Source organism: Salvia splendens, chromosome 2 (genome assembly GCF_004379255.2).
Source record: "Salvia splendens isolate huo1 chromosome 2, SspV2, whole genome shotgun sequence".
In the NCBI taxonomy this organism is placed as follows: Eukaryota; Viridiplantae; Streptophyta; class Magnoliopsida; order Lamiales; family Lamiaceae; genus Salvia; species Salvia splendens.
Window position 1 is genome coordinate 29643859 of NC_056033.1, and position 12582 is coordinate 29656440.

The 12582-nt window shown below is 37.1% G+C and overlaps 1 protein-coding gene and 2 long non-coding RNA genes across 5 annotated transcripts; 2 read left to right on the plus strand and 1 right to left on the minus strand.

The window, feature by feature from the left end:
• Positions 1-208: 208 nt before the first annotated feature.
• LOC121792136 lies at positions 209-1084 on the minus strand. The gene is made up of 2 exons (XR_006048839.1): positions 1017-1084; positions 209-485 (listed from the first exon to the last, which is right to left on the minus strand). It is a non-coding gene; the product is annotated as an uncharacterized LOC121792136 (long non-coding RNA).
• A 2047-nt stretch (positions 1085-3131) lies between these two features.
• LOC121792135 lies at positions 3132-3841 on the plus strand. The gene is made up of 2 exons (XR_006048838.1): positions 3132-3273; positions 3618-3841. It is a non-coding gene; the product is annotated as an uncharacterized LOC121792135 (long non-coding RNA).
• Positions 3842-8775: 4934 nt separating this feature from the next.
• Positions 8776-11357, plus strand: LOC121764166 (suppressor of disruption of TFIIS-like). 3 transcript variants are annotated; one of them, XM_042160225.1, is made up of 9 exons: positions 8776-8931; positions 9720-9774; positions 9856-9921; positions 10010-10107; positions 10191-10228; positions 10323-10410; positions 10499-10828; positions 10912-10977; positions 11050-11357. In XM_042160225.1, the coding sequence occupies exons 2-9, from the start codon at positions 9726-9728 to the stop codon at positions 11206-11208; spliced, it is 894 nt and encodes a 297-aa protein (XP_042016159.1). In that variant the 5' UTR covers positions 8776-8931; positions 9720-9725; the 3' UTR covers positions 11209-11357. The 3 variants fall into 3 exon arrangements, with proteins under 3 accessions (XP_042016159.1, XP_042016166.1, XP_042016163.1); XM_042160232.1 differs by lacking the exon at positions 8776-8931 and adding an exon at positions 9371-9607; XM_042160229.1 differs by lacking the exon at positions 8776-8931 and adding an exon at positions 9372-9555.
• The last annotated feature ends 1225 nt before the right edge of the window (positions 11358-12582 follow it).

Sequence of the window (12582 nt, forward strand, 5' to 3'; positions counted from 1 at the left end):
AATTATGTCGAACACGTCGGGCTGGAGTGCTGATCTCGTCGGCTACTTGGTTTAGTCTAGCGAACAAGTCTAGACCATGACTGAAAGGAGTATTTGGATCTCAGAGCAGAAAAGAACTGAGGCTCTGATACCACTCTGTCACGACCGCACTTTGCCAAGGATAGCAAAAGCGGATAAATCGCAACTAATAAAGGGATTTAAAGAAATATGGAAGAAATGAAGATAGAACTTGCACATTGAAAAGTCAAACAATATGATAGATAAGATCCAAGTATTCGATTACAAGGATTTGAATAACAATGGCATTTCATCAAAATGAATCAGAGTTTCGATGATGAGAGTTCATTATACTCTCTTAACAAACTGCAGCGGAAAAAGTCCAGAAAACGACTTCGCGTAGGAAGACACGAAGCGTCGAGAGATCCACACTTATTTACTTAAGTAGCATCGACTCTGATCAGCACGCCTCCACCCTATTGCTTAATCTGCACATTTATAAATACATGCAGGGCTGAGTACAGGAGTACTCAGTGGGCACTTGCCAAAAACAAAACATACAATATAAGTTGTCATCCATCAACAGTATCACACGGGGGTTTTCTTAAAAGGCCCGAGCATACTAAATTCTTTTGTGATCTTAAAAGTCCGACTGCAGTCTAAGTTCTTGATATTTCCACCATGTCTGAGAATCCAGTGTGCTGTTGTAGGTGGCCACCTTCAACAAGCACCCTCGCCGGCCAACCTCTCTCTAGGATGGCTCACAGCGCTCGCGCGTGTAAGTCTGTGTTGGGATTTTACCCACTCTCAGACCCGAATTCGTTATCAAATTTTGTTGGCATCGCCAAACTCCCGGCATATAGCCCTCACAGACAGGTCTCAAAATAAACATTTTATGGCATGACAACAACTTTAAAAGAAACGATCACATCTCCATTTTTGACAAAAAGGTATTTCATAACTTCAAAACATTTGCTTTATATCCACACTATAGTGTTGGATATTAAACGAAAGCCCACCTGATACGTTTACTCCTCAATTAAAATTCTCCCGTCGGCCTTACTTTGCCCTTGTATAAATTCTCCTTTAAAATAAATAGCGTAACACGCTAATTAGTACTCGAACTATTTTTCTGAGAAGAAAAAAAAAATGCATGCATCCTATAGGAAAGCATCTATCTCTTAGTCTCGGGTTATGGGATTTTTTCCTTAAATCCTAACTCGGCTTTATTGTGCGGTAGTACTTAATTGTTCGCTTTACTTATCTTGGAGAAATTCTATTATCCCTTAAATAGTAAAATATGGATTCTTGCAATCCCTCTTTAAATTCCTTTCTTCGGATTTTTCTTAAGGCCGCCCATGGCTTCGAGGGGCGACGCCGGTCGGCCCTTCGCGTCTCTGCTTTAATTTTTCCATCTTCGAACTCAAATTATTCGGAAATTAATTTAATTAAGATCCAAGCTTAATTCCTTAAATTAATTCCTTTCCCAAATAATTATTGAAAGTTCTCGGTCCAAACTCTACAATTGAATAAAATGGTCCAACTTCTCCATTTATTTTAGAGGCCCAGAATTCAATTAATCCAGAGTGGGCAGCCCAAATTGTCTATTTAATTGTTAAGGCCCAACTTGCTTAATCCATTACGGAACCCACTTTATTAATTAAAAGAGCAGCCCCCAATTATACTCTCTTCCATCGGTACTTCCTTCTCTTCCATCAAAATTCCCCATCTTCATTCTCAAATTGAAAATCCCTAAAATTCAAGATGAAGAAGCAGCGGCTCCATCATCTCCTCATCTCTCCTCAAGTTCTCCTTCTCCAATTCTCATTCTCAATTTCTCTTTCTCTCAAAACCTCGCCGCCAGCTCTCCACAGCGCCGCCTCCGGCTCCCGTCGAGCTCACTCTCGCTGTACAGCTCCACAGCCGTCGGCCGTCCATCACTGATCGAATCGCCGGCGCTCCCTATCGCCGGTGATTCCCATCGGTCTTCTCCCTATCTTTCTCTGTTTCTCTCACCGTCGAGCTTCCTCTCGCTCTGCGACTCCGCAGCTAGCTCCGACGATGTCTCAGTGGCGATTCCGTGCCGGACCAGGAGCCGCTGCTGCCACCGCCGTCGCACCCTCACGCGGCAGGTTCCCTCTCAGCGGCATCGCTGTCTCCGTCGCTGTGCTCAGCCCGGCATCACGCAGTCGGTTGGCGCTGCTCTCTGCCGCCTTTCCGCTCGTTGTTGCCGGCTCTTGTGATCGCCGTTGCTACCGCCGAGGAGTCCGCGCGGCTGCCCTCGTGTCTTAGCCGCTGTCGGAGGTCGTGGGGCAGCCCTTCGGCTTTAAGCTAAGTCCCCTAACTTCTACTAAAACTTAATTCTTTCGAGTTTCCGGCAGCAACTATGTGTGATCTTAGAAGCATGGGCCATGGTTGTGATTAAAGGCTTGATCTTGATGTTGGTACTAACTGTTGATTGATGCTACTTCTATGTTCTCTACGTCCTATCTTATAATTGCTATGTTGGGATCTATATGAATGCTATTTTCGTAAAAGATGTTGGGGAGAATTACCTTGCTTTGGTGATTCCTTAGTTGTTGTGGCTATTGCTTGCTGCCACTATTTGCCCTTCTCCCTCCTCACTGCTGCACATCCTTGGTGTATAAAAAAAATTGGGTGTCGAAAGGGGTAGGAGAGAAAGGGGTTTGTGGCTGTTTATATAGCTAAATTTCTTGGACTTTTGTGGCAGACCTTGGGAGCTTCCACTCCTACTTTGATCTATTGTCCCTTCCACCTTTTGATTTTGAGCTTAAAGCTTCTATGCCTAAATTGGTGTAAGACATTGTAGAGCCTCTATACTTGCTATTTCTCGTATCTCTTGGTCATTGTGTGGAAGATGCCAAATTCCCTTTTGAGCTAATTGTTCATCTCTCTTTTGTTGAGCTTAAAAGCTTCTATACCAAATTGGTGTATGCCTTGGGAAGCTCATTATTTGATGAGTTCATTGTGGTTTATTTCTTTGGAAGAGGGATATCAATGCAGAGGCTCCTTGCAAGATCTTAAATGGCTACTTACCATTTCCATGAATAAACTTTTTCCTTGGATTTTGTTGATGGAGGAATCTAACCATTTTTGGAAATTTCCTTGGCAGGCGAAAGGCCAACTCATGCTATCTCTAGGAGACTACAATTGACCTCTTGGCATAGAGGTATATGGAATCGAGATGGGTGATATTTATAGCCGAGTCCTTGGCTAGTGAGGGCTGATCCTTGGGAGCTGGATTCTCCAAATCCAGTTAGGGGTTGCCTCCCCTTTCATATTTTCTTAATAGGCTTCCATGCCTAAATTGGTGAAATTCCTGGAAGGCTATTTAGCTGATCTCATTTTGTATTTTGGGAGAGTGTGGTTCCTCTCATTTGGGTTTGAAGATAAGCTCATCTTTCTTGCTTCACTTGTCATTATTTCCACTTTGGTGAAACTTTGGAAAGGTGGCAAATGGCTGATTTCATGCCCTACAATGCCAGCCCCTGGCTGCCCTATTTCGCCTACTAATTCCTTTTTCTTATTTGAGCTTGTGCCCCTCTTCCCCTTTACTTATGAGTCATATTTTGATCCCCCATTTGGTGTTAATTTTGTAGGTACTCTAGCTGTCTCCTTGGAGCTTTATGGAAGCAAGGAACGAGAGGGAAGAGGAAGGAGAGGAAGATAGAATTTAACTAGTATCTCACCAATGTTGTACCACATGATGTAATCCATATATGTGTAGTCCCTTTCAAAGTACTCATATACTACTTGCAATTCCATCATTCTTGTAAAAATACTTCTCAAGTATTTTTCTAATAAAGTATATCTTTTACCTTTATCCTTGAATTAATTTATTTGCACTTTGATTCCAAGTGTCTCTTCGTCCAAATTTTTTTTTTTATACTCCGAATCCGTGTACGAAAACTTGGGGTGTTACACTTATCCCTTGGTTTAATAAAATATTACACTACTTATGCCTAAACTGAATATATGTATTTATTAATATAATAAGGTGTTATGTGTCTGCACTCTGCATACTTGTTTTTAAAAATAAATATATTTGAACCTATATATTTATATACTAATAGAATAAGTGTATAAGAAAGACCAAACAATATAGTCTTCTCTTTTCCCTTTAAAGAATATTCTGGGATACCATTTTGTACTTAGTCTATCGATCCAATTATTGTTATGATTAATTAAAAATTACTATGGAGTTATGTCATAAGACTGGTCATTTTCGGTTTGACAATAACATGTATTAATATAGTTAATCTTCAGAATTTGTCAAGGAAATTTCTTGTGTTTACACACAAGCAAATTATTTTAATGAACGTGCTTCCAATTTTCAGAATTTGTATGGAAATATGCTTGTGTTTACACACGAGCAAGTTGTTCTATTACCTATTTACCTCCATGTAGTTGCAATTTTTTAAGATTAATTAGTGTTATATTTAGATTCAAATTTTAATGTTTTCATTCCAAAAATACAATATATACTTTACAACTTCCTAAATTACACAATTTAAGAAACATTCAAGTGACGATTACGTACTTTAAAGGATCTAAACTTAGTATTGATACTAATCAAAGATAGTGCACTTTATGCATATGCAATCGAGTTGATAAAATCAAGTGGATGTGCACATCATTGCCACGTCTGTAAAGTAAATATAAATTGCTATATTTGGAGACGAGTTAAAATATAAGTCTCATTACAGCGAGGACATTTGTACTTGTAGGGATCAGACTACCCGAATTCACTAATTACCGAGACTTTTTTGGTCTTGTACAAGATAGCTCAGTCTAACTATCGCCCTTGCGACTGATTTTATACAAGTAAGGTCTAGCTATTACGACAAATATAGCTAACTATCTCGGACCACAACACTCTTGGAACAGAAGCTCCAAGAACCGCCGAGAACCCTGCACACTAGAACCCTAGTTAGTAATACAATACAAGATCCTCTCGGATCTAAATAAGTAATGCAGGTAAAAGAGGTATGCAGGTAAAAGATAGATATCAAAGGAATCGCATAGATCTTGTAGCTATGGCTCAGCCACCCACTAATAGTACAGATCTATTCACCAAAAGCACGATCCAAGGGAGCAACGTTGAATCCAACCGCGAAACTCTTCACACACCACGGATTACAACCCCAAACCACTCCACAACACCGGATCTATTGATTCTCAAAGTCACACTTCACAAGAAACCTCTCAACAAGAAACCCTAGTTTCTCCAGAACCCAAGCAACCGAACTAGTTGCTTTCTCCCACACACACACGTTTATCACTCAAATATCCATGAAAAACTGCAGTGAATCAACCGGAGAACCATCGGAGAAAAAAATCACTCAAGGGAAACTTAATCGCCAGAGAGCAGAGAGAGAGAATTGAGAGACAGAAGATAATGAGGTGGAGAGGAGTGGAAAGGGTGTATATCGCCCAGGGTTTGGGCTAAGGCAAACACAAGCCCGCAAAATTACCTGGGCCACAACAAATTCCAGGCCTAATAATAATAGTCCACCAACATAACAACCCATTTAATCAACAGAACTGAACATTTATACTGTACAATATTCACAACCTCATGATCTTCACTATTCATGAATTTAATAACTATAATTTGAATTAATATTAGTTTAACAATCAGATGCAATATTTTAAAAACCAAACCTATAAACGAATTGTCAAAATTATCAGTCCATGATTCAACGAATCGATCCGGTTTATCTGTTGATAGGATCGAAATACAGTAGCATAAAATATAATAAAATATTATAAAAATAATAAAATTTAATGGTTGGTAAAATATAATATATAGATACTAAAATTAATTAATTCAATTATAATATTAAATATTTGAACATCAATTATTAGATAGTGGAGCATAACCAAAACACGAATTATTATTAATTTCCCCAAACATAATAATATGTATGGATGATGGGGACGTACCATTATAAAAATGAAGAATCAGACTCGACTCAAAAGGCAATTCTTCAGCATAATGAAATGCAGCGTAGCAAGTTGTATATGTATTGCGAAATGGTTTCCTTTTACTAGAAAAATGAATTAAAATAATTAATGGAAAATTAAATTACAAGTTTATGCCAGATAAGTAAATTTATCTCCTAAAAATGTTAGAGCATTTACATTCACATTCACATTCACAATGGGAGGCCTTTCACGTCTTCATGAATAAATATCTTATATGTGCATGAATAAATGTATGTGCATATATCAATACGATTACGAAATAATCCTGCTTTGTTTTACAGATTGTCTGAGAAATAGTCCTTTATGGGGCGAGTGACGACGACTTCTCAGTCGTTATGCCGAATAACGATTCATAAGCTTCCCCGCATTTTGAACGAGAGAGATCGATAAGGTTATCGCACTCATTGAACAAGCTATCATGGTCAGATAAATTACTAGCGTCATACAGATCCATATTAAAGACAAATCTGAAAGAGAAAATGATTGAATTATAGACTCATATTGGAGAGAAATTGGAAAAAAGAAAAATTTTAGTGTGAAAATGAAATGAACGATATTTCATAGATGTGAACATGGTTGAAAAAAAACATTAATATCGGTGAACGACTATTTTGATTTTCTTCAAAAACTAATGACCATTTCCAGACGACTTTAAGGAAAAAAAAATTAAAATCTCGGATAATTTGAAGTTGAAAAAAAATTGAATTTCGCTTTGAATCATGCGTCTAGCATGTGCTTGTAAGCGCTTCAGTATTTAGATGATTATCATTTATCACGCATTTGGTTCACGCGCGGTGATGATGCACCCGGGTGTGGTGCCCGTGGTGTGTCTCACGGCTGCCTTTCTTCATGTCGAATTGCGGATTCTTCTATAAGTATAAAGTGACTGCATTTTCATAGTGAAATTAATTACATTCTAAAAATGAATTTTTTGGATTTTTGTCACTTATATATAGAATCGAACCATGGTGTTTCATTAATCGAGTAAAGAGATGCCAAGAGCATAAATATTCATGATCGATTGATTGAAAATAACTCTTATATTTCTATTTTAAATTTGAGCTCTCGTCCAAACATATCTTTGTTTGCGTATACATGAAATTAATGGGATTTAGTATAATAAAAAATGGACGAAAGACAGTACATTTTGAATTCTTCTACAAGCAAATTCCTGGAATTTTATTTACACTTAGTTTGGTTCAATGCATTCAAATTGATTTGCTGGCAACAAAACGTAATAGTATGAGCTAACTCGATTTTGCAACTAAGGAAATCCCCTAACTTTATACTAGCTGGCAAGTTCAAACATAAAAGTTTCAACCTAATTTAGCTAAAATTCCATTTTAGTGATTCTGACTGGTCAACAAATTGTTTTCAATGTTGTAAGCAGGTAACTAACTAATTACTATATGAACTTTTTGTTGTCTGATCTGAACTGTTCGCGTTTATTATGTTTGGATTAAAAGTTGAAGTAGTAGTAGTATTCCTTTTTATTAAATTAACTTTTTTATTAGATTGAGGTGATAATTTGACCCAACTAAAACCATGCACAATGCCAGTAATCTGAGTATATTTTGTAAAATTAGTATAGTTAGTTAGGTGTTCATGGCGTTTTGTATTCACTTCCATTTCCATCATCACCCACGAATCTCATATAAGCATAGCGAAGTACTACTCCATCATCAACATTGTATCCATAATAACCGAAAAGTGGGTCGTAGCCTTCCTTCCCATTTGCCTTCCTTTATTCCACATCGAACCACTTTCTGGCATTGAAAAACCATGACAATTATTGTTTCTATATTTGCCTCTATCTAATTTTTCATTTTTATATTCAACTCAACCTATTTTCACCTTCAAATTTCAATGATTTCATCTTAACAACATAAAAAGCTGTGTTTTGAAAATTTCAAATATAGTAGAAAAAACAAAAAAAAATATTTGATACGGACTTAAGCCCGACTCCTCTCTTTACCATATCAATGATTCATTTAAAGTAAAAATTATTATCCAACGCCAAAAAATAGTAGTACCATCAATGCATCAAATATAAAGTTTGATGCATGACATTGTTTCGTTTTGATGTTCGATGTATAACATTGTTTTCATTTTCCGTAAACGCATTATAAAAACACAAGTAATAATAGTACTTCAAAATTTAACATCCCCTCGAAATACATTCTCCAAAAATGTATAGATTTTTTCTAAATAATAATAAAAAAATTCTATTTTCTAACCTCTAATTTCTATTATGTACTTGTACCTAATTGATCTCAACATTTAATAATACTTCAAAATTTAACATTTTCTCTCACGTAATTAGAAAGAAATGAAATAAATTTGAGGGATAAACAAAGCCATCCTCTAATGCATATGGATAAGAAATACATGGAAGAGTTGGCCTAACAATTCAGCATTTTAAACCTCTTGTACTGTTGTTGCACATCTAATATATCATTAAATATCCAACTCCAAAATCCTATGTACAAAATGAAAATCGGCATTTCAAAAAAGGAATATGCTGGCATTATATGTAACAACAACTTATTCCTCAATAATTTATATATATCTAATTTAATAAAATATCTGGTTTGTATGCAATGGCGAGATCGAAAATTTCGGACAAGCAGCCTCTAGAAAGTACACTAATCTATGACTTAAACCACAGATTAGGCCGATTAATCCTTACAATAATTAATCTAAAATTAAAAAAAAAGGGGTGGGTGGTTTGCACACGGGTTGTTTGTCTATTTAAGCCAGCGTATGGCATGAATCCTCTTCCCCCTCTCCTCTCTTCTCCTCTGCTTCAATACCAATAATCCCTTTTCTACATTGCAATAGAGGATTCCCAATTTTGATATTGTGCTCTCTGTTGCTATATCCGATTCTATTTCCAGCTCCGCTTCATCCTTCATTATCATTCTGGTAAACTTCCTTTCTCCGGATTTTGCCATTTTTTTTTTCATTTTTCATGCATTTAATGTATTCCGAAGCTCAGGCAATTTATTGGTTGAAATTGTTATGATCAGTATAAAAAATGCACAAATGAGGGCTAATGTGAAACCTTGATTAAGGTTAATTTAATTTTTTTTAAGTATAAAAAATGCACAAATGAGGGCTAATGTGAAACCTTGATTAAGGTTAATTTAATTTTTTTTTTTTTTTAAAATTTGGAGCTTTTGGTGCTCTTCATAATTTGAATGATGGAAAGTGGTTTTTTTTAATGATCTTCTTGGTTTAATGGAGAGAAAAGTTTATCTTTTTTTTTGTGGGGTTTTTATGTTGTGTGAAATTATTCAAGTGGTGTTTGCTTGCACTCAACTTTTGGCCTTGTTTTCTTGTGGTTCATATTGTTTCTTGGGAGTTTCGTATTACAAATGGCAAGATTCATGTGAATTACGCATCCTAAAAGTTTTTCATAATTGGACAAAAAACCATCCTTTATCATTGTTGCCGTTGCCGTTGTAAAGCAGAGTTTGCAGGCTGACAACTAACAATATGGACAAAACCATCTCATAAAAAAGAGTGGCTTCAATTCATTCAAATAAAGTCTTGATTCAAGAACTTTTTCTCTTTTTTTTCCATATATTTTTTCTTTCAAGTTATGTTATTAACATGAGGAAACTTCCCTTGTTTCAAGTCAATTTTGGTGGAGCTATGTTATCCTAGCACACAATGCTCACATGTTTTGGGTTTTTCTCAATTTGTTGTAGATTAAGATGGAATACAGTCAAGTTCAGGTGCCAAAATATGATTGCCTTCTCTTTGGTAAGTTTCATAACTGTATAAAGATACAATTTTGAGAAAAATATTGATAAAAGTTTATTAAATTTTTGTGACTTGTTTCAGATCTTGATGACACCCTTTACCCTTTAAGTACTGGTCTAGCAACATCAGTTCTCAAGAACATTCAAGGTAAAACTTGTTTTTATTTGTTGCATATTGTTGTTGATGGAATTTTTTATTGGTGTCTGATGTTTTCTGAATATGTAACTTCATTCAGCTTATATGGATGAAAAGTTGGGTATAGACGAGAGCAAAATCCCGGACTTGTGCAATCTACTCTACAAAAACTATGGCACAACAATGGCAGGTCTTAGGGTAAGCCATCCTGCTCCATTTCGTTGTGGACTTGGACTTGGTTACATTCGAGAGATTATCTGACCACGAGTCTTCCTTTGCAGGCAATAGGCTATGACTTTGACTATGATGAGTACCATAGGTAAGCGGAACGGAACATCTTGCTGGAACTATTTTGTTTTCTTCTCCTTTCGTGGTTTTATGTTTTTAAACGTTCAAAACTTTCATTCTTGCAGCTTTGTCCATGGTAGATTGCCTTACGAAAACTTGAAACCCGATCCTGTGTTGAAAAGCCTCCTATCTAGCTTGCCCATCCGTAAAGTGGTGAGTGTGTTTGACCTTCTTTGTCGACTTCTAGCTAGCTCACGAGCAATTTGATTGTTCACTAAAAAAATCTTCATTGCACGAACAGATCTTCACAAATGCTGATAAGGTGCACGCGATCAAAGCTCTGAACCGGCTAGGTTTGGAAGACTGCTTCGAAGGGATCATCTGCTTCGAGACCCTGAACCCTACTCACAAGAGCACTGCATCAGATGATGAGGATGACACCGAGTTCATAGGATCAACGCAATCCTCTACTGCAGTGAACGGAACCTCTGGGGTTTTCGACATCATTGGATATTTTTCTCAGCCCGATGCACAGCCATCTGGCTTGCCAAAAACACCAATCGTCTGCAAACCTTCAGAATCCGCCATCGAAAAGGCCATTAAAATCGCCAACATAGATCCTCACCGAACAGTGAGTCACCACTCATCACACTCCAAAGCATTAGGCTAATCAACACTCAATACTAATGCATAATCTTCATCTTATCCTTGCAGTTATTCTTCGAGGACAGTGTCCGAAACATCCAATCTGGAAAATGCGTAGGGCTCGACACTGTACTGGTAAGGACATATTCTTGCAAACATATCTGTGTCCCTTTAAAAACAAAGATTTACACATAATTTTGAATGCAGGTTGGGAAATCACAGAGAGTGAAAGGAGCAGATTACGCGCTGGAAAGCATCCATAACCTGAGGGAAGCCATACCCGAGCTGTGGGAAGCCGATAAGATTGGCAATGTGAGCTACACTGGCTCAGGGGTTGTTGCAGTGGAGACATCTGTGACTGCTTAATTAGGTTTCTATTGTCATTATCATTGCAAGGGAGAGAGATCCCATGTTTCATGAGATCTTCTTTTCTTGCATTTGTGTCACATGTCCACTTCAATCAAGCCTTGTAAATGTTTTGGTGTTAATATAAAGTTTATGATTATTTGCAATGATTCAATTTGTGTTATGTGTTTGCCACGTGATTGAATTGCAACGGATGGTTGTTACTTGGTAGTCCCATCTAGCAAGTTGGAGTTGAGTTTGTTACGAAGTTGAGCTGGGATTGAAATAATTTATTGAGACTTTGAAAGTGATGTAATTGGTTGATTGAATAAGTAACAAACTAGCTATAAGTCTAGTATTGCATCATAGTCAAGATTAGTGATGGATTAGTATATGATTAATGATTTTGTTAGGACGGTGTCTTGATAGTGTTGCCATGATTATAGGGCTGGCAATTTTCGACACGACACGATAATCCGACACGAATCCGCACGAAATTATTGGGTTGGGGTCAAGTCTTATTGGATCCGTGTCCTTATCGGGTTGACCCATTAAGAACCCGATAATTTCGGGTTGGGTTCGGGTCGGATGCGGGTCGGATACGGGTAACCCATTAAGAAATAATATTATTATTTTTATTATTATTTAAAAATATATATATTACTTTAATGTTTTAATTTCTTATAAATTAGGTTTAAATAGTATAAAACGAATTTTAATTGTGTAAATTAGGTTAAAAATTAAGGTTTAATCGTGTAATATTAGGTTTTAATCGTGTAATATCAGGTTCGGGTTGTTATCGTGTCGTGTCAACCCATATTATATCGTGTCGATAACGGGTTCGTGTCGGGTGCGGGTCGTGTTCGGATTTGAAGGTAGCAGGTCGGGTTCGTGTTCGGATTTACAGTTTCCTTAACAGGTCGGGTTCAGGTTAGGCCTTATTGGGTTGGGTCATTATCAGGTTGACCCGATAACGACCCAATCCGCACGACTTGCCAGCCCTACATGATTAGTGAAAATACTTGTAATCTAGTCTTTTCGATTTCGTTGTCGATGATGTCGCTCGCTGTCATTATAAAATAAATAAGTTGCTTTAGGGGTCTATATTTTTCTTTAAACTTGCCTGTCTAAAATCATCATTCTGTTAACTAATTTTGAAATGCAAAGAAACAGAGCTGCAGAATGATAGTTGAAGAATACAAAAATGATAAGTGCAAGCTTTGCTTATTGAAGTCAGCTTCAGTGAGAAATCAAAAATCGAAAAGCGAAGTTGAGAGGTGGAGTAGTCCTGTGGAAGGGAGGGAGGTGTATCCCAAACGCCTTCCACGGCTCTCTTTGGTGTGGCCGGTGAATGGATTGCAGCCACTGATTTCGGCTTCACACATAATACCTATG